Source organism: Toxorhynchites rutilus, chromosome 2 (genome assembly GCF_029784135.1).
Source record: "Toxorhynchites rutilus septentrionalis strain SRP chromosome 2, ASM2978413v1, whole genome shotgun sequence".
Classification (NCBI taxonomy): domain Eukaryota; kingdom Metazoa; phylum Arthropoda; class Insecta; order Diptera; family Culicidae; genus Toxorhynchites; species Toxorhynchites rutilus.
Genome location: NC_073745.1, coordinates 103731725 through 103758810, shown reverse-complemented (window position 1 = coordinate 103758810; position 27086 = coordinate 103731725). Strand labels below are relative to the sequence as shown.

The window sequence follows — 27086 nt, the reverse complement described above, 5'->3', positions numbered from 1 at the left end:
TCCTCCGTCGGCTCCCTCTTCCCAACCGTGCGTTCTGCCATTTTTACGATCGCGCAGCGCTCTCCTACAAACCCCGGATAGATGATAGTTTGTCTGGTAGTAACATGGCAAGCAAGCAAGTGTTTTGGAAATTGCACGAGTGCAATTATTTCCTCTTCCCCCCAAAATTTCTATGCGGGACGCGAGAAAAAGAAGGAAGCAATCATTTCCGGCAGAATTATAGAGTACCGTTTTACGGTTGTTTGCTTCGTTTTTATTGCCGAAGTGGGTCCGATTTTCGTCGAACTTCAATGAAAAACACAGTAATGTTGCACATTGGCTGTTGATTGAAAAATTCTGTTCAATTCTTCAACGTTTGATGCTTTCGATACTTTCTGGAGTGCAAGTTGAAATAAAGTGTAGTGAAATGTATGTAAAATACCGACCAACATAATCTCACAATCAACTTGGATTAAAATGACGTTTTTGACATTCCCATCGAAACGTGTCGACAACAAGACTCGAATTGAATTTGCATTCAGAACTGCTTTGACAAACTTCCAATAGTATTGCTGTCGTCATTTGCCGCTTCACATGACAGAAGACCCTGAAGTGACGAAAAGTGAAGAACTGAAAAAAGCAGTAAAGGATTCCTCTGTTTGGACTGTTTCTACATTGTTATGACTTTAACCACAAAGTGACACAAAGAAGTTTTCATTCATTTGAAAAAAGTAGGTAAAACATGAGCGACACGAGTATCCTTTCACCGAGCTCAACTGATCACGTGACCTCATTATTAGGTACGATATTTTCTTATCGCTTTGAACGCGGAAATTTATGTTATAATTGAAGATTCCCAAAATGACTGGGCGATCATTATTACAACGTTCCTGTGCATTGTAGTGGTTGGTGCCATGACAGGACAACACATTTTATCACAACTCGCAACATCGAACCACTCACGCGAGCTAATTGTCTCTTATCACTACTGGAACGAAGCGTGCACACACATTTATTTGCATACTGCAGGCAAACGGAGGAGAAAGGGAAAGCCGGAAGCACCATAAATCATCGGCTTGTTTTGTGTGTGAGTGGTGGTGTGTGATGTGTAGACTCTTCAGTACGGCTTCTTGGTGGATTTCGTGTGGGCGCACACTTCATATTTCTGCTAGGTCCTTTTCAACAAGTTGAGATCAATATTTTTATGAGAAAGTGCCACTTTGTTAGGCATATAAGAATGCGCTCATGCAGTTGAGTTGCAGTCAGACATTCTTCGAAATCTTCCCGAACTTACGATTCCTCGTAGAATCGTCAATCCGCTACACCGACCCTATTTTTGAAATACACCCAATTTGTTCATCACCATGGGATTTCATCTTCAATAAAATTTAATCAACAAGACTTTTTCTCCATACGGACGTTTCGAAGAAAAGACGTAAAACTTTTTTCGTTATTCAGGAAAGTTTTATATGCTAGTCAGGAAAAAATCGTATATAAAGTTTGTACTCGAAAAAATGCAACACTTTCTCTTGTGTTATTGCATTGATAAAAATTGATGAAATGTTGGGTAAAACTACAGGGTCCTTCAACTTAAACGCTCACGCAAAAAAATCGAATAGATCCTGTGGTTATCGAGATGGCTTCCAAGCAAGAAGTGCTTCGACAAAATAATACGGTCCTGGAAAATACAGACCAGTCCCACAGGTGGATTGCGAAACTGTTGGAAATCAACCATTCGACAAGTGGTAGAATCGTTCAATGAGACTCAGACAACTAAGCGGCGAGACGGCAGCGAAAGAAAAACGAAAACGACCGATCCCTTGAAGGCAAGGAAGGTGAAGGATTACTTCAAGCGCAATCCGAACTGTTTAATTGGTCGCCAAGAAGGTTAATCCTTCTGCCGAAGGAGGTAAATCCGAATCCGCCAAGCTCGCAATTAAGTGCCTGGAGACATGTTTCAACGCAGCAATTCCAAATGAAATCGTCCTAAAAATGCAGATTTTAAAAACTTGTATTTTTGATTCCAATGAAAGTGTGTATTCCGTTTGGGTTGGAGGAAATATGAGTTTTTCACAGCAATTGGGAATTTTTTGACTCAAGCGTAACTTTTGAAAAGGGCGTATCGATTTGAGTAAGAAAAATCTTTGATAATTTATATCTCAAAAACTATGAGTCGTACGGAAATAGTGTCTTAGAAAGAGTTATAGAGTATTGATGGTTGAATATGAAAAAAATGTACACTGAGAAAAAAAATAGTACTCTTTTTTTTATTTACAAAATAAAAATTAAATTTGCAATATCCAAAATACATATTTTTTAATTTTTTTAAATTTTTTCATACAAAATAGAAGTCATGCAGAAAATTTAAAAAATGGGGCCAAGATGGTAAAACTATTTTCGAAGAACTTTGTGGAACATCGAATTTTTTGGAATTTTCGAAACTTCGAATTTATGTATGTTAACAATCATTTTTAGCCACAAATTATGAATCCTGATATGATTTAAAACAAAAAAGATTATTATCAATCTCCTTCTAAATGTAGCCATTCTCGAAATATTTAAAAAAATATTTCTAATTTATTGTCTTTTTTATAGTAAATAATTCCTTTTAATATGTTTTTCGTGTTATACCTTCATGTTCATGAAATTTTATGAATTTGTTTATAATTTCCAACAACTTTTCCAAATACATCATCATGGTTCATTTTTTGACTCAAGCGTAACTTTTGAAAAGGGCGTATCGATTTGAGTAAGAGAAATCTTTGATAATTTATATCTCAAAAAATATGAGTCGTACCGAAATAGCGTGTTAGAAAGAGTTATAGAGTATTGTTGGCTTAATTCGAAAAAAATATACACTGAGAAGAAAAATTAGTACTCTTTTTTTATTTACAAAATAAAATTTTAATTTGCGATATCAAAAAATATGTATTTTTTTTATATTTTTTTTTTCAATTTTTTCATATAAAATAGAAGTCACGTAGAAAATTTCAAAAATGGGCCTAAGATGGTAAAACTATTTTTGACAAACTTTGTGGAACATCGAATTTTTAGGAATTTTCGAAACTTCGAGTTTTTGTATGTTAGCAGTCATTTTTAATCACAAATTATGAATCCTGATATTATTTAAAACAAAAAAGGTTATTATCAATCTCCTTCTAAATGTAGCCATTCTCGAGATATTTAAAAAATATTTGTAAATTATTGTCTTTTTAATAGTAAATAGGCCCTTTAAATATGTTTGTCTTGTTATACCATCATGTTCATGAGATTTTATGATTTTATTAGATTTTATAAATTAGAAATATGTTTCTAAATATCTCGTGAATGGTTGCATTTCGAAGGAGATTGATAATTACCTTTTTTGTTTTAAATCACATCAGAATTCATAATTTGTGGCTAAGAATGATTGCTAACATATGAAAATTCGAAGTTTCAAAAATTCCTAAAGATTCGAGGCTCCACAAATTTCGTCAAAAATAGTTTTACCATCTTGGGCCCATTTTTGAAATTTTCTACATGACTTCTATTTTATATGAAAAAATTGAAAAAATAGAAAAAATACACAGTTTTTAATATCGCAAATTAAAATTTTATTTTGTAAATAAAATAGGAGTACTAATTTTTCTTCTCAGTGTATATTTTTTTTCAAATTAAGCCAACAATACTCTCTAACTCTTTCTAACACACTATTTCGGTACGACTCATATTTTTTGAGATATAAATTATCAAAAATTTCTCTTACTCAAACCGATACGGCCTTTTCAAAAGTTACGCTTGAGTCAAAAAATGAACCATAATGATGTATTTGGAAAAGTTGTTGGAAATTATAAGCAAATTCATAAAATTTCATGAACATGACGGTATAACACGAAAAACATATTAAAAGGAATTACTTACTATAAAAAAGACAATAAATTAGAAATATTTTTTTAAATATTTCGAGAATGGCTACATTTAGAAGGAGATTGATAATAAACTTTTTTGTTTGTTAACATACAAAAATTCGAAGTGTCGAAAATTCATAAAATTTCGATGTTCCACAAAGTCCGTCAAAAATAGTTTTACCATCTTGGGCCCATTTTTTAAATTTTCTGCATGACTTCTATTTTGTATGAAAAAATTAAGAAATAAAATGTATTTTTGATATTGCAAATTGAATTTTTATTTTGTAAATAAAAAAAGTACTATTTTTTTTCTCAGTGTACATTTTTTTCATATTCAACCATCAATACTCTATAACTCTTTCTAAGACACTATTCCGGTACGACTCATAGTTTTTGAGATATAAATTATCAAAGATTTCTCTTACTCAAATCGATACGCCCTTTTCAAATGTTACGCTTGAGTCAATAAATTCCCAATTGCTGTGGAAAACTAATATTTCCTCTAACCCAAACGGAATACACACTTTCATTCGAATCAAAAATACTCATGTTTTGTCATTTGTCGATTTCATTTGGAATTACTCAACGATCAAATTCTGATCCACCGTTCATCCAACTGGCGTCGAGACATGTGTGTAAAAGTATAACATACAAACGAGTTAACAATCATCCGCTATAAATCCGCATGGTCCGCTGCAAACGAGTCGAAACTGAAAAAACTCACGTCATAGTCGATCAAAAGTGAAGCTAATGCTGACTGATTTCTTCGATATTCGTGGACAACCCTTTCGGACTCCGGAAGAAAGGTCAATGTCAATAAAGAGTATTACCTTGGCATAATGAGACGTCGGATACACGAATACACAAACGCTCTCCACAAGCGTGAATCTGTACAGTCAACCCTCCTATAACGCGGAACTCTCAGAACGCGGTTTCCATATAACGCGGAGCTGAAATCGCGACAGCCCTCCTATAACGCGGTACTCTTATAGCGCGGTTTCTGTTCAACAACGTCCCATCAGCTTTTTTCGTGCACCCAATGCATGATTTTAACTGGATATGTTTATATTAGGTTGGGGAAAAAGTTATCCATCATTTTCTCGTTGGCTGGCTTTAGTGATCAATATCCCGCGTAATATCGATCATACAATTTCAAGTTCAGGCCCGTTGTAAAGGTGACATTTCACACTAAAAAAAATTGTTGTGTTTTGTTTGTTCCATTCAGTTGTGAGTTACACGGTGTAAACAATGGAGGCCAACAATGAGAAAATTCGGTTTATTTCACATTTGTTTATTTCATAAATGCGAAAATGCAAGCCAGGCCGATGAAATTGTGTTTGATGTTTATGGTGTCAATATTGCAACAGTAAAATACGTGCAATTTAATCTATTTTTAAAAAAAATTATTTTTTTTTTCAATTTTTGTTTAAATTTTTTTCAATATTTTTTTTTCTGTGTAATGTACTAAATTATGATCTCTACTGTCAACAAATGGACCGTTTGAAACTAGCGATTGACCAGAAACGTTCGGAATTGGCCAACAGAAGAGGTGTTGTGTTCCATCAGGACAACGCAAGGCCACACAATGTGGAGGCGATCTGACGTAATTGGTAACATCCATACCTCTCACGCAGAGATCACGAGATCAATTCTCACTCCCGACATTCTTCCAAAAATGGAAGTAAAAGTGACGAATTAGCCGAAATGTGTTGAAAGTCACTATAATTGAAAAAAAAAGACCACACAATTCCGAAAGCTTGATTGGGATGTTTTAGTGCATCCACCATATAGTTCGGACCTGGCACCAAACGAGTATCACTTTTTTCTCGCAATGGAAAATTTCCAGAGTGATAAGAAATTGGGATCAAGAGAAGATTGTAAAAATCTATCGCTATATTGTTTCGCTAATAAGGAACAAGACCTCTATGATAGAGACATTATGAAGTTACCTTTTAGTGACGAACCAGCCAAAAGTGTTGAAAGTCACTATAATACAGAATAAAAAAAACGCTACCTTTAGAATGGCAACAAATTTTCCAACAAAACGGTGTATTTGACCCAAATCGGACAATACGAAGCATATTAAAAATAGTTCTGAATTTCACCCAAAAATAATGGAATACTTTTTCCCCAACCCAAAATGTTTAGTTTAGTTTTGACGTAGAACTACGTCTTTGATTTCTATATAGGCGGATCACTCTACGAAAAATGTAACGTTTATTAAGAGTTTTCGAATGCATATTACGCAGAATCGTTCTTACGATATATGTTATAAGATATACCATTAGACAGCAAATTCATCCAGCAAATTTTTCGCCTGAGACGTCAACAGTGGAAATAAAAAAAAACAAGTGTACAATTGAACAAATAAAAGAGGTTCGTTAATTGGGTCGCAAAACCAATACATTTATCGAATTTTACTCGCTAACTGGACTACAAAACAGCAAGAGCAGTACATCGAATTCAAGGTAACATCTATTATTGATACATAACTGCTTTGCATCCCAATTAACGTACGTCCTGTTATAGATAAGTCCAGTTGAAGATAGTCCAGTTAGGGAATGACTTCTGTATATGACGGGGTGACGAACATCATAAGCGAGTGTCTTCTGGGGCGAGAACCTATTGAGATCGGCATTACATCGCATCACAAAAATGAAACGAAAAGAAATATTAATCTTCATAACTCATACTCAATTCTCAATGACTCAATTACTTCTATGATAGATTGAGCGACCATTACGACTTGATTGTGATAGTCTGCAAACGAACATTATTCCACCGAAAAAGCTACTGCTTCCGATTATGAGTACAAACCGTTACGAACCGTTTGATGGTTATGAGTACATGAAACAAACGGTCCTTTTCAGGGCTACTATTTAGAGTTTCAAAAGAATTAAACTTACAGATTTCTAAAGAATGAAGAGAATTACATTAAAAAAAAAAGTTCTGAACCATTACAGTCCCACGTCAAACTTCCGTTCGTGCCCCTAGGCTCAGACCCTTCCACTTGTTATTTTATTTTTTTATAATTTCCTTTTATGATCTCTTATTGGTCTCCATACTACGCGGTACGAATTATGTGATTTGTACTCATTCTGCGTTTCTTATAGCGCGATTTCCATATAACGCGGTACGCACTCACCGCGTTATAAGAGGGTTGACTGTATATGTATCATTTAATCGAGTTCCACCTTGTATTTGACGTTACAAACAAAATCAAACCGCGATTACATTCGTAACATGACACACTATCGAGCCTCCAGAGGGTTGTTGATCGTTCGCTGATAGGTTCATTCGTTGTTGATCGTTCGCTGAGATTACGGATTAGGGAATCGTAATGTATAACATAGTTGACCCTCCTATACTCGCGCATACGGTCTTACAGACCGAGAATCAATGAGGAGGCTGAATTAAATAACAATTAAAACTAAATGAAGCTGAAGAAAAAAAATATTTTTTTTAGTTTTTTCATTCAATTATATCTTATTCTTGAAATAAATATCAATAACGCCTAAAAATATACAATAGCTATATCACAAAGACACACACAGTCTGTGAGTTTTCGTGATACGATATTTCGCGCGAGTACAGGAGAGTTAACAAATCTTAGGGAATTTTCGATTCGATTGGTATGCAAATCATCTAAATCCGTTCGCTGCAAAATAAAAGTTATTGGCGCTGAATCAATTTTATAGAAACTAAATATGCTTTCTATGATGAAAGACGTTGTCCTACGTCAAAAATTATTCCACAGGTGCGTTACTTGCATTTCTCGGGAGGTCAGTGGCTGTTTCTTGATTGAAGAAATCTACCATAATATAACAGAACCATTACAAACGTAGTTCACGGTACATAATTCCATAAAATTATCACCTGGAAAAGATCGACAAAGTTCACAGCAATTTTAGGAGAATCTATAATGAGTCATTCCAAATAAAATCGTCCTAAAAACACAAATTTTAGAAACATGTATTTTTTTTATTAATTCATTTATTTTTACAGGCTCAGTTACATAGGTTTAAAGGAGCCAAACTCCTAACTATATTTTTACTAGAATATATTAACATGTTTCCTTAATTCTATGATGTAAACATTTTAAACATTAATTTTTGATTCGAATGAAAGTTTTTATTCCGTTTGGGCTGAAGGAACTATAAGTTTTTCACAGCAATTGGGATTTTTTTTACTAAAGCGTAGCTTTTCAATAGGGCGTATCGATTTTAGTAAAAGAAATATTCGATAATTTATATCTTAAAAACTATGAGTCGTACCGAAATAGTGTCTTAGAAAGAGTTACAGAGTATTGATGTTTAAACGTGAAAAAAATATGCACTGAGAAAAAAATAGTATTCTTTTTTTATTTAAGTAAAAAAAATCATTTTGCAATACCCAAAATACGTATTTTTTATTTTTTATTTTTCATATAATATAGAAGTCAGTAAAAAATTTAAAAAATGGATCAGGATGGTAAAACTACTCTTGACAAACTTTGTGGAACATTGAATTTTTATGATTTTTGGAAACATGGGATTTTAGTATGTTAACAATCAATTTTAGCTACAAATTATAAATCCTGATGTCATTTGAAACAAAAAAGCTCGTTATAAATCTAATTCTAAATGCAGCAATTCTCGGGATGTTTAAAAAAAAGTCTAATTTATTGTTTTTGTTATAGTAAATAGGCCTTTTTAATATGTTTGTTGTGTTATATGTCGTGCTCATGAAATTTTAGGAATTTGCTTATAATTTTCAATAACTTTTTCAAATACAAGTCGGATTCGATTATCCGGAATGTTGATTTCATTTTCCTGATAATCGAATCATAAGAAAATTTAAAAGAAAATCTTTCGGTAAACGTAAAATAACCATGATTTGCACTGATTTATTTGTATATTGCAGTGTCGAAAAATTCCTAGACCAGCACTTAAAAATCTTTCAATTTGATATCCTTTATATCTGTGGCAAGCGCGCGACTCTCAAACTTTTGTAGACTATTTTTATTTTATTTTATTTTATTTTTTCAACAACAACAAAATAAAAATAAAAATTGTTCATCTTCACCAGATCATGCCAAACATAATAGAAATCAAAACAAATTAAAAAAAAGATACTTTTAAAAATTTAAATAGTCTACATAATATAATCCGTTCAAAAAACTTCACGGATAACCATTTTAGAGCGTCCAGCATCAAAGATGAGGAAGAGAATCTATTACATTTTAGAATCAACCGCATTATTTTATTCTGCAAACTCTGTAATCTCGATATTTGTGTATCATTGGTTAAAAATAATATGGAAGAACAAAAGTCTTAATGAGGAGAGATGATTGATTTGTATAGCTGTATTTTGCTGCACATAGTGAAATCGTTTTTCATTCGGCATAACATTCCATACTTCTTGGCAATTTTCTTTATGACATTGTCAATGTGAGTGTTGAAGTTTATCATCAATAATCACGCCAAGATTTTTAATCTCCGAACGAGATCAATGGTCTCATCATCAATTACAATAGAGACGTTTTCAATAGAACGATTTCGCGAGATTACCATGAATTTAGTTTTATTTATATTCAACTTCCATAAATAACGCAAATCTTCATTCAAATGTAAAACGACTTGATTCAAAGCATTAGCTGCAACGAATAACACAGTATCATCTGCAAAAATCGCAATATCACAAAATCGTAAAACTTGTCGCATGTCGTTGATGTACATGATAAATAAAAGGGACCCTAATACACTTCCCTGAGGTACTCCAAAATTATTCGCTACGGGACTGGAAATTGAATCATTAAAAAAAGTTCGTTGAGTTCTGTTATACAAACAACTTCCAAACCATTTATATGCAGTACTCGTATTCAACAACAAGGGCCTAGAAATTGTCTCGAAAGCGCGTTTCAGATCCAAGAAAACAGTAATGATGGTATCTTGACATTCTAATATCTCTTTCCATTTTGCTAACACCAAGTTCAATGCGGTTTCACTTTTGCGTAACTAGCCGTTTTGTACACGTTTTCAAGATAATAGTTAGAACAGCTGCTGATTTTTCTAAATTATCGACCTCGAATGGAAAATCCAGGCTTCTCGTCACAAGATTCGAAACAGCATGTTTCGAATATTTCCTCCAGCACTTTAATTTAACAAAATCGTCGTTTGCCACGAAATTATCTACAATATTGATAACTTTTAATTTTTTTGCTAGAATCAAGCAACATTTCGAGCTAGTTTTCTAAAATTCGAACAAAACGCTGGTCACTTGAGCTGGGGCTATGATACAAAACACCATAATTACCCATTTTCATACCACATTCAACTGTAATGCCCAAAACCAGTTTCCATCAATAACTTCTTTGAGGCGAAGATTGAATTGAACTGATTCTTTGACATAAATAGCAACACCGCCAGTATGTCTAGAATGTGATAAACAAGCAGCAACATAATATCCCGGAATACTATATTGATCAAATGATTCAATTTCAGCAATATGTGTTTCTGATAATGAAACTAAAAGTGGACGCTTTTCCTCAACAATCTGACGTAATGCTACGTAATTTATTGACAGCCCCGCAATATTTAAATACAGGACATGAAATTGATTCACAATTCTTCTTGAACATAGTTGCTATTTATTGAAATGTAAGCTGCCTTTTTTAAATTCATAAAATCTTTTGTATACTCAACATTCAGAACTAAATGCGGCATGGTTGACGTCCAAATTCATTTTACGTTCTCTATTCATTTTCAAACACATTAACACATTTCAATACAGTTGACCTGCACTCAGATGTCTTGTGTTTCTGACTACACCTTGTAACCTTGTATTTTTTGTAAAAAAAAAAGAGAAAAACACATAGTGATAATCAGCCAACATGTATTTTTTCTTAATACAGGTCAGACCCTATTATCCGGGGACTCGATTATCCGGAGTATTTTAGTTTTGATTCTTTTTCATCAGAAATTTCGAATAATTTGTTAATATACTTTATAAATATGTTTATTTGAACAAAATTGAATGTAGCTAGGTAGAGGAAGGGGTTGGAATAGGGATTGTTCCATACAACTAGTTCGATTATCCGCAGTAGATTTATATACATTGAAAATTCCAAATTTTTATGAATACATTGATTTAATATTTAAACATACCTAATATGATAATTTAATGACACATGGATGTAGCTAAGATGAGCAGAATCCGTTTAGGATGTTTAAATCCGGTTATCCACAGTGTATCATATGTATATGATCATTCGAATAAACATGTATGTAGTAAGGAAAAGGAAAAGTTGGAGTAGAGGTGTTGAGATTGTTGCAAAGAATACAAAATAATGTTTTCAAATTGCATGGAATGTCGAGATGTACTGTCATCTCCATTTTTTTTTTCGTAACGCAACCTCGACCACCCCCCCCCCTTCACACCTTTACGCGTTACGTTATTTGTACACGACGCTTAAGTTGACATTAACATCAGCCGGTACCTCATCCCAAGCCAGGCTATCCAAAACATAGCATCCCTAATCTTGATTCGCTTAATCATGTCATCGAACTCTCCTTGGCATCCAAGAAGCTCACGCATAAGCTTTTGCTTGTAGTTGGACTTGACTATTTGAATAGTATTTTGGTCAATAAGCTGATTTTTTCGATTTTCAAAGCATTACCCCTCCCCCAGGGGGCGCTAGTCAATTTCTGGATACGATACTGCAATTTACAAATAAATCAGTGCAAATCATAGTTATTTCACGTTTACCGAGAGATTTTCTTTCAAATTTTCTTATGATTCTATTATTCGGAAATTTCGATAATGTGAAAAAAAAAAATTACATTACGGATAATCGAGTCCGACCTGTATGCTACATTTCATCCTTTGACCAGAACTTTGTAGATATCATAGTTTTTGAGTTATAAAATTGTATAACAATGAAGAAAAAATGTTTGGCCCTTTTCAAAAAGTAGTCTAATTCTTTATTGAAGATTTCAAATATGCAAAGTTGCTTAAATGGCCCATGTCTTTACACTCACAACGTTTCATCGCTATCTGAGATGATACTGCCAACTCTTAAGACGAGTTGGAATTCGTCAATTGCATAGCTTATTATCAAATAACACCCTTTTAATTCCCCCCACAAAGCCGACAACAATCATTCATCTTCCTCCAACGAAAATCGTGTCGCCGTAAATTACTAATTTCCGAGATACTCAGTGCAAAAAAGGCCTTTAGCCCCAAGAAAAAAAGAACATAAACACAGAGCGAAAGTTTCCATTTCCGCGTCAGCTCTTACAGATTTAGCCACCGCCGTCTCGACTGAAGTCAAAGTGAAACCCTCAGCTCATCCATCTGAAGACAACAACAACAGCAGCGAAAAAGCCAACCAAAGCGGATCTCTCCTCTGAGCGACCTTTACTTAACAAGGTTTTTCCCTTGCACTAAAATGTACCCCGGGGACTGTCAGTTCAGAGGCAAAGAAAAAAAAATAAACCTACACATCCATACACACCTGACCAAAGCACAACAGCCCTACAATTCCTATATGTATCACTAACGGTACCAATTTAAAGTATCGTTTTCTTCTGTTCCGCGGCAGCTCACGAAGTATTGTGTATCCTCCACCGCAATTGGATAAGAGTCTCAGCCAACCAACCAACCAACCAACCAACCAAACCGCCAACTGCAGAGTGAAAACACACGAAACTTCATTATCGCGCAATTGTTGCTTGCGGCTACGATCAATGCCGAAAGCTGACGGATTCATTGTTATGAAAATGTAGAAAACAAACCATAATACATCTCTGACTGTTCGGTGGCAAGTTTTTTTTTCTTTGTTGGTGATGTGTTTGATTTTTTACGGCTCACCACAGGAGGAGATAAAGCGAGGTCTGTTTAATTCATTAAATCATCGGCTTCACACAGCCTAGGAATCACCATCGCAACCACCGTCGGGTAATGAGACTGTAACCGTTTCTTTTTTTTTCTTCTTTGCGCGCTCTCCCTCCCATCCTGTTTTTTTGGGTCGCTCGAAATTATACCCGTTCACATTAATGAGGGAAAATCGTGGAAATTGTTTTTGTTGTGCTGACTAACCTGCAGAAACAAGTTACCGTTTCCTCGACGTCCAGCGGTAGAATAATGCCGGAACCTCCCATAATCTTGCTGAGATTGCTTGCCGAAGCCGACGAGGGACCACCGTCATTGTTGGGGATCGAGGAGTAGCGCACCGAAAGGTTTTTGGAGGCCGAATTGGCCCGATTGGTGATCGCGTTCAGCACTGCCGTGGTCCACATTCTGAAGAACCGAGCGCCGGACACACTGTTCATAATCCACTTGAACAGCAGGGGAAAATGGGCCCAGCAATAGCACTGGTGCGCGCGAAGATTCCGTATAGTAGTACCACTTTTCAGCCAACTTCAATCAAATACTAACACACATAGCTGTTGGAGAGAAAAGCAGGGCATCACTTGAAACAGTGCGAGCTGTTGTTCTTATCACTCGATATCTTGAAATGACACAGTTTCACACAAGGGAACATCACTCTTGGAGGCACTTGTACCACCAGCCAACACCTTCACCACAACTACCACTTTCAGCCGCGCACGGAATATCGAGCGTACCACCGAACTCGCGATTTCACCAGCGATTGTCCTGCGACACAAAAGCGAACCCAGGTCCAAGCATTGAAAACGCGCGACAATCCGCTAAATTTAATTGTGAACATTGACAGAACACCACGGAAAACAACAGGAGCAGTACAACAAAGACACGCCAATATAGCAGAAACACGTGAGTGAGGCAACACAACACCACACAAGACAACAACAAACGCCCAGGTCGGTCGGGGGCACCTAACCTAACCTGGCAGCCGAGAGAATCGGGAAAAACGGGAAGCCACCGAAGAAAAGCACGCGAAAACCGAAGGCCTCTGGCCGTCCAGACACACTACAAAAGCTCAACCGAGGCGCAGCATTGTACGCCACACACCGTTCGATGATAACCGATACCACTCCACAATACCACAAACCGCCGTCGCCCCGATGGAACGGTTCCGCCGCGTTGCTTCGAGAAACTAATGCGCGCTCGCTCGCTTTCTATCTCACTCCCTCCTCCTCCTGCTCGTGACCGTATTGTACCTATTTCATATGGCCCATCAGCTGAATAGCAAAAGTATGGCGGCGGCGAAAGGCTTGCAAAAAAAAACCCGCGAGTCGTACCCGTACCAAAATCGACTTATTTTGCAGCGGAGTTTTCTTCGGTGGTTCACAATCGGTTTACCGCGCGTGATGTTTTCTCCAAACACTGGCCGGCCACGATCTACATACAGGGCTCCCGTGGTGTTCCTTTTCCAGCGATAGACTACCCTTTCGCTGCACTATGAACGTGCTTTTTCCTGTATAGTAGCTGCTAAAGCTACCACGAAAAAAAAATCCCCACAAGCTAGTTAGCCACACGGAGAGTCTGCTTTTTTATCACAAAAGTGCTAATTAGATGATATGTGTGTATTTACACAATCGTGTCGTCTGTTTAGGCCAGGAGAATCAATTGACACATGAAGTACTGAAAATATACTTCTTGCTAGAGATCAATTATTTTTGTTTATTCAATTTTTGTTAATTCATCACAAGAAAACGGATAGTCATAGGGCCTGGTCGTGCAAGGGAGTAAAAAGTGCCCCCAAACCAAATCACTGTATGGCAAATATTGTGTCGGATATTAAATAAGAAATTTTGGTGTTTTTTTTGAACCCTTAGTGGTTTGACGTAGAATCTACAGTGAAAAACGTACTTTTTCGTTTATTTCACGCCATCCTCAGAAGCTTTGAAAATTTGAAAAAAATACTGAATGTGCATCTCACTACGATGTATAAAAAAAATATTAAAAAAAATGTTTATCAAAAATTGAAGTACTAAAAAAATATTGAAATTTTGAAACATTTTTTTTTTTGGATTCAGAGATTCAGTACTACTTTAATTCATATTTAAATGTGTTCATACGGCTTTTCTAGATATGTGTGATTTTTTTCAGTGTTGCGCGGCACAATTTTTTTTATATTCCCAAACGGTCTGGCTGGGTAAGGGAATAAAAATTGCCCCCAAACCAAATCACCAGCTGTGTGGAAAATATTGTATAGGATACTAAATAAAACATTTTGACAGTGGTACCATATATTTGAGTCCTTTTATGGTACAACATAGGATCTATGGTGAAAAATACGCCGTTTTTTTCACGCCATTCTCAATAGCTTTGAGACAAAAATAAGAATCTTACTAAGGTATATCGATAAATATCTTCAAACATTTTTTTCATCAAAAAATTTAATCATAAACAAAATTAAATACAAAACAAAAATATTTATATTCTGGCATTTAGAAATTTTGAAAAAAAATACCTTTAAGACCCACTTCTGCTCCAATTTTTATTTAAATGCGTTCGTCTGTGTCTTTTTTTCTACATGTGGCGTAATTTTTTCCTGAATTTTTAAGAGCATTGCGAGACACAAAAATAATTTTCTTCATCGTCTGCATTATTTTTGTTATTCTTGAAATCGATTATTATATTGTATCCGTGGTTTTCAACTGTAAGAATAAAATAAAAAAATAATAATTTGGATTTTTTTAAGTGTTTTTCTCATTAATCCGAATGATCTTCCCACAAGGACTTTATTTTTTCTCACAAAGCTCTATCGTATTGCTGACCCCTATGAATTTGGTAAACTATCTAAATCCAATGTAAAGATAATCTCATATGTTTCAAGATATGAGGAAAAAAATCTTTGTTCATCGCAATGCTCTAAATATACCGACAAAATTTAAATTAATGTTTAAATAATATAAATGGGTCTCTGAATTCAAAATAAATTAAAAATGCCCCAAGGCAAAAAAATATTTTTTTTTCGCGCAATCCTCTTCAAATTCAAGGAAAAATCACGCTACATGTGGAAAAAAAACAACACATACGAACGCATTTAAATAAAAAACCGCGAAAAACACTCTAAAAATTTTCAATAAAAAAATCACGTATACCTAAACAAGACGTAAGAAGAAATTTGAATACAAACTAGAGTAGAACTGAATCTCAAAATAAAAAAAAATGGAAATTTAATTTAAAATTAAAATTAAAATTAACTTAAATTTTTTTTAGTATTTGATTTTTTGATGAAAAAATTGTTTGAAAATATTGATGGATACACCTTAGATCCTATGTTGTACTATATAAGAACTCAAATATATGGTACTACTGTCGGAATTTCATATTTAGTTCCCTATATAATATTTTCTATACAGCTGGTGATTTGGTTTGGGGGCACTTTTTACTCCAGTACCCAGCCAGACACTTTGGAAATATAAAACAAATATTTTTTTTACCGGGAACACTGAAAAAAAATCACACATATCTAGAAAAGCAGTATGAACACATTCAAATATGAATTAGAGTAATACTGAATCTCTAAATCCCCAAAACAATTTTTTTCAAAATTTCAATATTTTTTTAGTACTTAAATTTTTGATGAATTTTTTTTTTGATAATTTTTCTTGATATACCGTAGTAAGATGCACATTCAGTTTTTTTTTAATAAATTTTTATACCTAAGCTTCTGAAGATGGCGTGAAACAAATAAAAAAATACGTTTTTCACTATAGATCCTATGTTAAACCACATAGGGGTTCAAAAAAAACCGCCAAAATTTCTTATTTAATATCCTATACAATATTTGCCATACAGTTAGTGATTTAGTTTGGGGTCACTTTTAACTCCCTTACCCGGACAGGCCCTTTGAACTGTCTTTATATCGTTGCGTTCATCTCTATAGTCAAATTTGAACTGTCTTTATATCGTTATGTTCCTCTCCACCCGAATGAGATTGAAAAAATAAATTGGAGAATATTGCAAGAAAATATAAAAATTAAGAAAAAAATCATTATGCATATGTTCTGTAATAGAAAAGTTCATTCAATTGGAATTCATTTCTGCAATTAGTAGACGACATTGCGCTTCGTGTTCCATTTTCGTGAAAATAAGAATGGATTTTTAGGTGAAATGAGCACATCTTTTTAATTCTAAAACAAAGATTCGTAAATGCCAAATTATAAAGCGCCGCTTTCCAATATGATCGCACGAATTACCAATGACTCATGAAGAAGAAACCATGATTGTGATATGCAGGTGCAAAGTCAAATTACGGTGATTCAATAACTAGAAGCATGCAATCTTTTTTTACGGCCAATTATCAGAACTAAGACATTTCTTTACGAATTCCCAATGGTTACTTGCAAACGCCGTCATTGGGTGCGGATATTGATGAAGAAAGTGATTAATCTGACATTGGAAGTACACGCAATGTGCGCTGTGACGAACTCGTGTCGATGAAGGGGCAATCTTTTTTACGCGATTCTCTAAAAATTACGCTATTTTCGACAATTCATTCAAAATAACGCGATTTTTTTCTGCGCACACGAATCAGTCGCCTAGAAAAAAGAATTCAGTTTTCAGTAAAATTATACTTGGGTTCACTCATCAATTTCAAGAACCAGTGGGAAACCTTAGGAGGATACAGCAAGAACTCCTTTAAAATAAATCGAATAGGCGAGCTTCAATCGTGACGGCGAAGAGTTATTTTTTGGAAACCTGTGAAGGTAACCAGAGAACTCATCGGATTGGCGATATATTCCGTTATTCATCGCACGTATGCTTATAGAATTCCAATTGCGACGGGAAAGAGTAATCTTTGGGAGCTCAAGAGGTGAACAGTAAAAACTAAATATATTCCATTATTCATCGCACATACTTTTTACTTCAATCGCGACAGCGGAGAAATCTGAGAAGATAACCCGCACCGCGGATCATCCGCTCGCGGATAATCGGGGTTCCACTGTATTTCCGTATCCAATATTGGATGCATAAAACCTTGTGCATCCAACGTTTATTCATTCATCCAGAATGGATTCAGATTCAACTTCAAATAAATGATCACTAAATCAACGATAGTCCTAAGTCAACCTTGCGGTTATACCACAGATATAATCCACTTCCTGTTTTTGTTCATGAAAAATTAAAAAAATTTAAATAATAATTTTTTTCTTGGAGGATTCAGAGATTCAGTAGTACTCTAATTCGTATTTGAACGTATTCCCACTCCTTTTCTAGATATGTGTGATTTTTTAAAAGAATTTTAGCAGTGTTGCGCGGCACACAAAAAATCCTAATCCTAAATAATAAATGTTCAATATTTTTTTTATTTCTATTTTTTATTTTCAAATATTTTTTTGTTTTTCTCAAAATCTATGATTATATTGTATTCGTGTATCCGTAAAAATATTCCTAAACCTAACCACTAACGCTATGAAAAATTTTGTATAGGGTACAAAATTAGAAAATTTAGTAAGTAATTTTTCTGGTTCTTCTGTTCACTATAAGAACTTTTCGGATTTCATGCCAACTCGTCTTAGGAGTTTGCAGTACCATATCAGATAGCAGTGAAACTATGTGGGTGTAAAGAAATTGGTCATTTAAGCAAGTTTGCATGCATGAAATATACGAAAAAGAATTAGACTACTTTTTGAAAAGGGCCAATTTTTTTTCTTTATTTTGTACGAAAATTTATAACTCAAAAAATATGATACCTACAAAATTCTCGCCAAAAGATAAACTTTAGGAAATTTTCCAAGATTTCATAAAAAATAACAAAAAATTTTAATTATTGCACTGAAAAAAAAATAATTTTAAAAATTTAAATTTATTTCTCTTAAAACGTATTTTTTTAAATTCTCAAAAAAATGTGAATAGCCGTTACAATTTCTAACAAGTCACCCAAACATCGGAAAATGGGCACTTTTACAGGGCAAAAGTTCTTCTAACAACAACTTTTTCATGTTTTCTTTGGAAAAATTACAACTAATCCTAATTTCGTTAATAGTAATGATAGCAATATAGTGTATTCGAGTCTTATTGAAATATGAGCTTTTGTCGAAGACATGAACTTTCTATTTTTTATAGAATACATGACATTTTTTATACGGAGACTCCTGAAAAAAGTAATGTTTTACTCGTAACGTTTTGTCTGTAAATTCTCGCGATTAACATGTTCTAGACATGGTCTTAAATAGCAAAATGTTTGCATGTAGTATGTAAACATGTAAATCGTGATAATTTATACATAAAAATGTAACGAGTTAAACATTAATAGGAATTCTTCAAATAAAACATGAAAAAGTCGTTGTTAGAAAAACTTTTTCCCTGGTAAAGTGCCCATCTTCCAATGTATGGGTGATTTGTTGGAAATTGTAAGGGCTATTCACATAATTTCAAAAAATCATATAAATATCCAATACAATAACCAACAAATCATTCATACATAGGAGGAAGGAACATTCATGTTTCCTTTGAAAAATTATTAGCAATGCTTCACCAAAATAAAAACTTGAAAAAGCGATTGTTGTAAGAACTCTTCCCCTGTAAAAGTGGTCTTCCGATGTAGGAGTGCAAATTGCTTAAATTATCATGAAAAATATAAAAAACAGAGTCATTTGAAAAATTAAATTCAAATAAATAAACAAAAAAAAATAAATTGATTATTTTATGAAAAAAATGGGCCGATCAGAACTATGAATTTCATCAGGCATATTATTCCTGATTAGGAATTACCACGCTACATGTATCAACCAACTCGTTCCTCAATAAGCAGTAGGTAAGCGTGAAGCGCAGTAGAAAAATATTGGGGCATACTACAATCGTTCAAAACAAAGAACTCAGTAGTTTACACCCAACCGGGGAAAATTGAAATACAACTAGAGAGATGGATACAGAAAAGAAGAGAGAGAAAAACAGAGAGAGAAAACAACTGGAAGAAAAAGAGAAAAGGAGAGAGAGAAGAGCGATAGAGAGAGAAGAGGGAGAAAGATAGAGAAGAAGAAAGAGAGAAAAGGGAGAGAGAGAACAGGGAGAGAGAGAAGAGGGAGAGAGAGAGAAAAAAAGAGAGAAGAGGAAGAGAAAGAGAGAGAAGAGGGAGAGAGGCAGAAAGAGAGAAAGAAGAGGGAGAGAAAGAGAGAGAGAAGAAGGAGAGAGATAAAGAGAGAGAGGAGAGAGAGAAAGAGAGAGAAGAGGGAGAGAGAGAAAGAGAGAGAAGAGGGAAAGAGAAAAGAGGAAGAGAGAGAAAAGGGAGAGAGAGAGAAAGAGAGAAGAGGAAGAGAGAGAAATGTGAGAGAGAGGAGAGGAAGAGAGAGAAATGGGAGAGAGAGAGAGAGAAGAGGGAGAGAGAAAAAACTCTGTTCGAATTTCATGCAATTATTTTAGATATTTTCATCTAACCATAGTTGATGTTTCTTCGTATTTCGGTTTGCTTGCGTTGAAGTTTCAATTTGTGTATCGGAGTCAGAGACGACGCGTGATCAAGTGAGCTACCTGTTCAATCAACAATGGTGTGTGTGTTTTGTATCGCTTCCATCGGCTTCGTGCAGCAGAAAACTTTGAACCTCAAATGTCATTTTTACGCAGAAGACATTTTAGTAGTAATGATCGCTTCATACATAGCTGACTGCGTTTGTCCTGTCGCACTTGAAGATGCACAAAAGTGTTTAAATGACGGCTGGTACAGATGAAAGGTTTGAACCCAGTAGTCATTACTGCTTATTTCATGGTGTTATGTTGTGTTGCGTGCGGATTGTGTGGTGTAGTCAAGTGTAGTGTATTACATTCTTCACGGTGGAGAAGGAATTTTTTGACGTAGAACAACGTCTTTCATTAAGGGTGCCAAATCAGAAAACAGGTCACGTTTTTATGAAATAAAGTTAACGTTAATTACTATTTTCGAATCGGAAATTCCGTAAAATTTGTTTAATATGCTATACATTAGAAGCCCCTGGTTTTTAAATGGTTAAAATTCATGAAAACTTTAAGCGTTTCCATTTTCCCATACATTTGTTCTGTCCATTTGTGTGCTTTCCCGTACAGAGCTGTCAATAACGAGCAACTTATCGCCGATCAACGGAGGGAAATCGTAGGATTTAAAGTCTCCGTGAACAAAGGAAAAGTAGAAGAATGAAGGGGAATACTCAACCACAGTATAAACAGCGGATCTTGCTGAGGCAAACTTTCATTCGGCATCGGACTGTTGAGCAATCCAGTTCACTTTGCTTTCGTTGCGCTTCGATCTGAGATTGGACCCCACCAGTGGTAATCCAACTTTGATATCGTCGTTTGATTTTTCTGTTCATTTTTCGCGTTATTCGTATCGTGTGTTTTTCTTTCCGCGTCATAAATTGGACGCTTCACGTAGTGTGTGATGAGCAAGAAGAAGAGGAAGGCAGGCTGTAGCCCTGCAAAAAACGAACGCATTGCCAGGGACAATCAAATTTCGAGGCAAGCGTCATCTAATGATGCACGTGATGTTGGTGCAGTGAAAAGCACTCGCACTGAACCCAGCCTTCGCGAGTGTGACACCGCATCGAACAACAGCGAAGTAGGCGATTTCGGCGCGTCGGTCGAAAATGTAAACGCCGTTACCCAGGCAGCAACCAAAATCAAGCTCCCCCCGCTGGTGGTGAAGGCGGTCGCTCTTGACAAACTCATCAGTGAATTCGCATCGATGGGTGTTACAGCAGAGTACAAGCTGTGTGGCATAATTCAGTCTTTTTCCAAGCAGTTAACATTATTTGTTTTCCATCATCATAAGGACTTCATTGGTCAATGAGAATGCATCAATGCATTAAACTGACGTTATGGCAAAGCAGGCGTTAAGGTTGTGCGCCAAAAAGTTATTTGGGGCATACCAAGCATCTTGAATGTCTCACTGGAATGTTATAAGTTATTTGGGTTCGCGTGCCAGTTGCAAAACTGCTTTCAACTAGGATTGCATTTGCGCTAATATTGATCATAATGAAGCATTGCTACTGTTTTCGAGATTGTTATTAACAAAAAGAGTTTATTTAGCTTGTTTAGTCACCAAGAAAGTAAATTTCGTTCTGGAATTTTATATGTGATTAGGTTTCGCCTGCCAGTAGCAAAACATCCTCCACTAAGGGTGACAGCTGCGCTTCTCTCGAGCATGAGAAAGTAATGCAACTTTTTTCGAGGCCAGTAATATTAACAGAAGCGTTTCTTTTGAGAATAGCGCAAAATGATGAGAAGTGTTTATATTCCTAGTAGTTTGAAGCCACCAATGTATGGCTCTGTATGCATGCTATGGCGAACGCTTGTTTGGCGCTTGGTTTACGTTGTACGAACGATGCCTAGAGGTGCGATTCCTTTGAGGCAATACTAAATAACATGCAGCATGATATTTGATACTTGCAAGTGTTGTCATTGTTGTTGTTTCCATACGGTGCCAAAGATATATTGATGTAGTTATGAGATGTGGAATAATGGTGCTGATGCAACATGTATACAATCGACTGTAGCCGGGTCTATGTCAACTGCGAAAAAGGCCATAACGGAATAACGTTCGAGGTAAATTTTCAATGCATTGACATGAAACAAATTGCGACATACGATCAGCTAGTGTATTGTTTTGCGAGGGCAAGAACGAATCATGAATCAATTATCGTCAACTGATTCCACGATGAAAAGACTATTTCAGAGATTATTTTACCAAGCACTTGTTTCTAAAATTTCACAGCATTATAGAATAATATCCGAAGGTATAAATAAGCGATTTGCGGTCGTATCTTGGTGTCCAATGCGGTCGTATCTTGGACACAACCTCCTATAATTTTTAGAGTTTTTAGGCTACCTGTCCTATGAACAGTTTGAACAGGCGGACGAGATGCCACTGATCGAAGGCTTTGTGCCTTTGCTAATTTCAAGCAAATTTTTCAATTATTGAAATATTTAGACATAGACTCCCTGAATTTTAGTTTTTTGGACAAAGCATCTCTAAAGTTTAAAGTTTAGTTCTGTAATTGTATCTAAAAAAGCACCTGCACTCACAACGAATTTGACCAATGAAATATTGTATATAGAAACATTGAGAGTCTAATAGAAACAGAACTTTCGCTATAGTTTTATCAAGTGTGTGGAAAAATCAAAATTGTGTACGATCCCCGTACAATTTGTTAAAAACCATATCCATTATGCCAAACATTATCAAATGCTTTTTTAATATCCAAAATCTTTCAAATAGGCTGGCCGTCTGATAGCTCTTCAGAGAAAAATAATTACGGTACGATTTGCCGCAGTACGAGTGACAAAATTGAGTTAATGTGAAGACGATCTGGCGTAGTGGTAACATCCATGCCTCTCACGCTAAAGGTCACGAGTTCAATTCTCACTCCCGACATTCTTCCAAAAATGGAAGTTAAAGTGACGAACCAACCAAATGACTATAATACAGATAAAAAAAAATGAGTTAAATAATATACGACTGTTTTCGCAATAGCATTTAGGGTAAGGCGTGGTGAGTTGGACATAGTTGGAATTTGGACTACCCCGTTATCTCGAAAAGTACGACTCAACTTGGATTTTTATAATGTCATCTCTTTATACTGCTGAACCGTATGAACCTAAAGTGAAAAAAAAGGTAAAATTCGACAGGTGGAATGAAACGGCAGCATGAAGAAAGAAAGCACTTTGATTGTAAAAATGTAAGCCTTTTGATCGTGGATTTAGGGCTTTTTCCGTTGAATAAATAAACTTTTCGTGTATTGTGCAGTTAAGTACTATTCGCCTAAAGAAGAGGAACCGAGGATGAACAGACAACGTTGGAAAAAGGAAGAGCTTGAAAGAGCAACACAGGCCATCAAGGACGGATGTTCTTTGTACAAAGCATCGAAAGTTTGAAAATGATCGAACAGTGAAAAGATTCATTCAGAATTCGAAATTGTCTCAATACAATTTTTCTGATCTGGCTTCTGGCCAAGACACCTGGTATCGATCCAAGAACACTATTATTGATTGTAATATTATCCTGAATTACTTTACATAAACATAAGTATGTTTTTTCTATGAAACACCTACTGTACCAAATCCCGTCAAATTTTATTATTCAAAAATCATCTCTTTTATGTTATTACATATTTGATAGTTTGGAGCATGATATAATGATTGAACATGATTGATTGAGAAAAAAACAGATGTAGCTCAATGTACAAAGTGACTTTTATCATTTAGACCGTATTGCTTCGAAAATATTAGGCGATTTGTTTAGGGGATCAAATTATGCCTCGCTGATACACTAGTTGCTCATTTTGGTCGTCACAGCTCGAGAGGCACAGATTGGATAAAAAAGAACGCGGAATTCTCGTTAAGATAATGGTTTAAATTTACTGCTTATTCAATAGTTTGTTTCAGAAAAATTATAAATTTTATATATTGTTTTCAATCATTTCATGCAAACATATCTACGAACATCCGAAAAATGATCCAGAAAAAAGCGTTTGAAATATTTCATAAATTCGTTACATGTTTAATTTTTAGATCTACCTGTACTTTAATGTTAAACATAGTCTTAAATTGAAAATGATGAAAGAACCACAGTAGATATTTTTCATTCAATTACTCACATTTGCGAACGTAATCTCGAATCGTTATTTTTCACATCAACGCTCCCTATTTCACCTACCCTAAACACTATGCTAATGAATGCAACGTGGCGCTTACCTATCAGCGTTCACAGTATCACATGGCAGGCAATATGATCATATTTGAAAAAAGCGCTTTGTTTCATATAACGCACGCAACTTATCGCTTATCGCGCTACTTGTGTAGGTATTCCGAAATAAGGTACCTATGTATGGCAAAATAGATACGACCTACTGAACGTACCCCGGACCGGCCGTGAACAGCTTCAAAACAGATGGAAAAATAGTGCAGTGGATCGATGTTACACACAAATAAAGTAATTCACACCTATTTGAGGTCAGTGCGATAAAATGTGTAAATTATTAAGGGCGCTGGTTTGGGAAGATACAGCAATATCGGTTGATATGCTATTTGAACACGAAATCAATACCCTGGGACACGGCATTTCGTCAAACCGACAACTGCTGCAGCACTTTCAAGAGGAAGCGAGAAATAATCATATCCATATACACCGTGTGCATCCAAGCAAAATAGGAGAAAAGCGTTTTGTACGTACGTAAGCTCGCATTTCACCGTCTATGCTGGGGTATTTACCAAAATATGGAAAAACCCTGAACATCGCGCTTTCCGCGTTGTATATAGCAACCATCTTGAACTACGGCGAGTCCATCCCATTCGACGCAAAAGTGCTTTGTGCAGAGAAGCGGAAAAGACGGTAAATGAAAAATTGGATTTGCGACCTGCTCTCACTGAACTCCTTCTACCTTCCCGTTGTTTTCCTCCTATAAGCATGTGAATTCAGGCAACATCCACACTAAGCCTACGGTTCAGAATGGAGGGAAGGCAATAGAAATGCCGCCGTAAGCACCTTTATTGTATTGGGTAGAGGCCTCGTCGCAGTTCGATCCGCAACGACAAATGCCAGTTGATGTTGCCAGTTAGCACAACAGTTAGCATCCATCTCGCTCCCCATTTGTTTGGGATTTGATATTTACTCGTAGCAGTGTTACTATTTATATCATCCATAATTTTACTGTTAAGTCTTGCTTTGCTTCAGTTGGTACCTCTATCCATTACTTAAGGTCTCACTAATCGTCTCTCGCCCGAAACAACAAACTGAAGAAAATTGTTGACAATGGACCAAAACATGAACATATCATACACAGCCATCACATACACACCCACCCTTCGCGGACGATAAACTTTGATCCAACAACAGTGTAACACGACCAACTAAAACCTCCTTCCGCGCTCTCCATCGTGGTAGGATGAAAGCTGACAAAGAACAATCAACTTTCATGATATTACCCACCATTGGAACCGTTCCACCGCTCACTCACCACTCTACCGATGAAAAGTACACCCCGAGTGTGTGGTGGCATTATTAAAAATTTTTATTATATTTACACTTCAATTCCATCACGACGAGATGAGTCACACCACACACCACACCATACCATGCGGACAACGGAATGCGTCAGTCAAGGTTCTTCCGCACGCGCGGACGCTCTGGACCGACCCCGGAGGATAAGCAATTTTATGACGTTTGAATGCAACGAGTCGAATTACACATGCGATCAAAAATCTAGCATCATAACATCTTCTTTAACGCACGGAACTGCTTTTAATTAGTGGAACTACATCTTCTATCGTGTGTAGTGGCTCTGTTGTGTACTTTGACGTAGAACGACGTCTTTCAGAAAGGGTGCCAAATCAAAAAACAGGTCACGTTTTTATGAAATAAAGCTAACGTTACTAACTATTTTAACTGTGAACGTATTCTCATGATTTGCATACCAATCGAATCGGAAATTCTCCAAGATTTGTTTGATATGTTATACATTACAATTCGCTAATCTCTGAACGGTTTAAATTCATGAAAACTAGAAGACCTTCCTTTTTTCCCATACATTTGTTCTGTCGATTTGTGTGCTAACCCCACCCGTATATATCGAATGCTTATAACTCGAACATTTCTGAACAGATCGAAAAGATGTTTGCATCAATTGATAGGAAATATTTCTACGCGTCTATCTCAATGAATAAAATGTTATTTTTCATGAGATGAACCATTGAATAACTGTAAAATGTCAAGCGTTATCTAAACGCCCTAACGACCAAGTTTTGATTGGCCCGATTAACGGTTTCCCCAACACAGACTTCAAAATCGATGTACCTGAGGAAATCCGCTGTTCAAATATACGTGCAAGTCGGAGGTATTTTTGTTTCCACCTAGCTGTGTTTCCCTACCACGGACTTCAAAATCAATGTGCCTAGGACATCCGCTTCGTCAAAACATCCACGTTGGGAGTATTTTTTTTCTCACTGAGCTGTGTTTCCCTAACACGGACTTCTAAATTAATGTGCCTGGGGAAATCCGCTTTGCAAATACATGCAAGTCGGGGGTATTTATTGATGTTGAGTACTCTTGTACTCGCTTGTCGTTGTACATACCGAAATATGTTTCCCTAAAACGTACTTTTAAACTGAGAAGCCTGAGAAAATCGTCATTTCAGACACTAGATGTGAATGAACATGACATGAGATGTGTAATGATTTCAGAGGGAAATGAAAATTACAATGATCGCTTGACAATTCTTCCGTTCCCATATTTTGGTAGTCTTAGGCATCATATCAAACGTAAAAGTTACAAATTTATATGTAACGAAGAACACAATCGATTAAAAAAAATTCGATGCATTCTGAAATAATATTCGAAGT

The 27086-nt window shown here is 35.7% G+C and overlaps 1 protein-coding gene across 4 annotated transcripts in view; it reads right to left on the bottom strand.

Annotated features, from left to right (window-relative positions):
- The window catches only part of LOC129765200 (MOB kinase activator-like 2), a 409346-nt gene that overhangs the window by 331592 nt on the left and 50668 nt on the right, over nt 1-27086 (bottom strand). For 3 of the 4 annotated variants that reach the window (XM_055765220.1, XM_055765221.1, XM_055765222.1), the window contains one exon: nt 12945-13291. The exons of the other annotated variant lie outside the window; for it this stretch is intronic. In XM_055765220.1, coding sequence (XP_055621195.1) covers nt 12945-13177 — 233 coding nt within the window. In that variant the 5' untranslated portion in view covers nt 13178-13291. The remainder of the gene's footprint in view (nt 1-12944; nt 13292-27086) is intronic. 4 annotated transcript variants of the gene reach the window in all.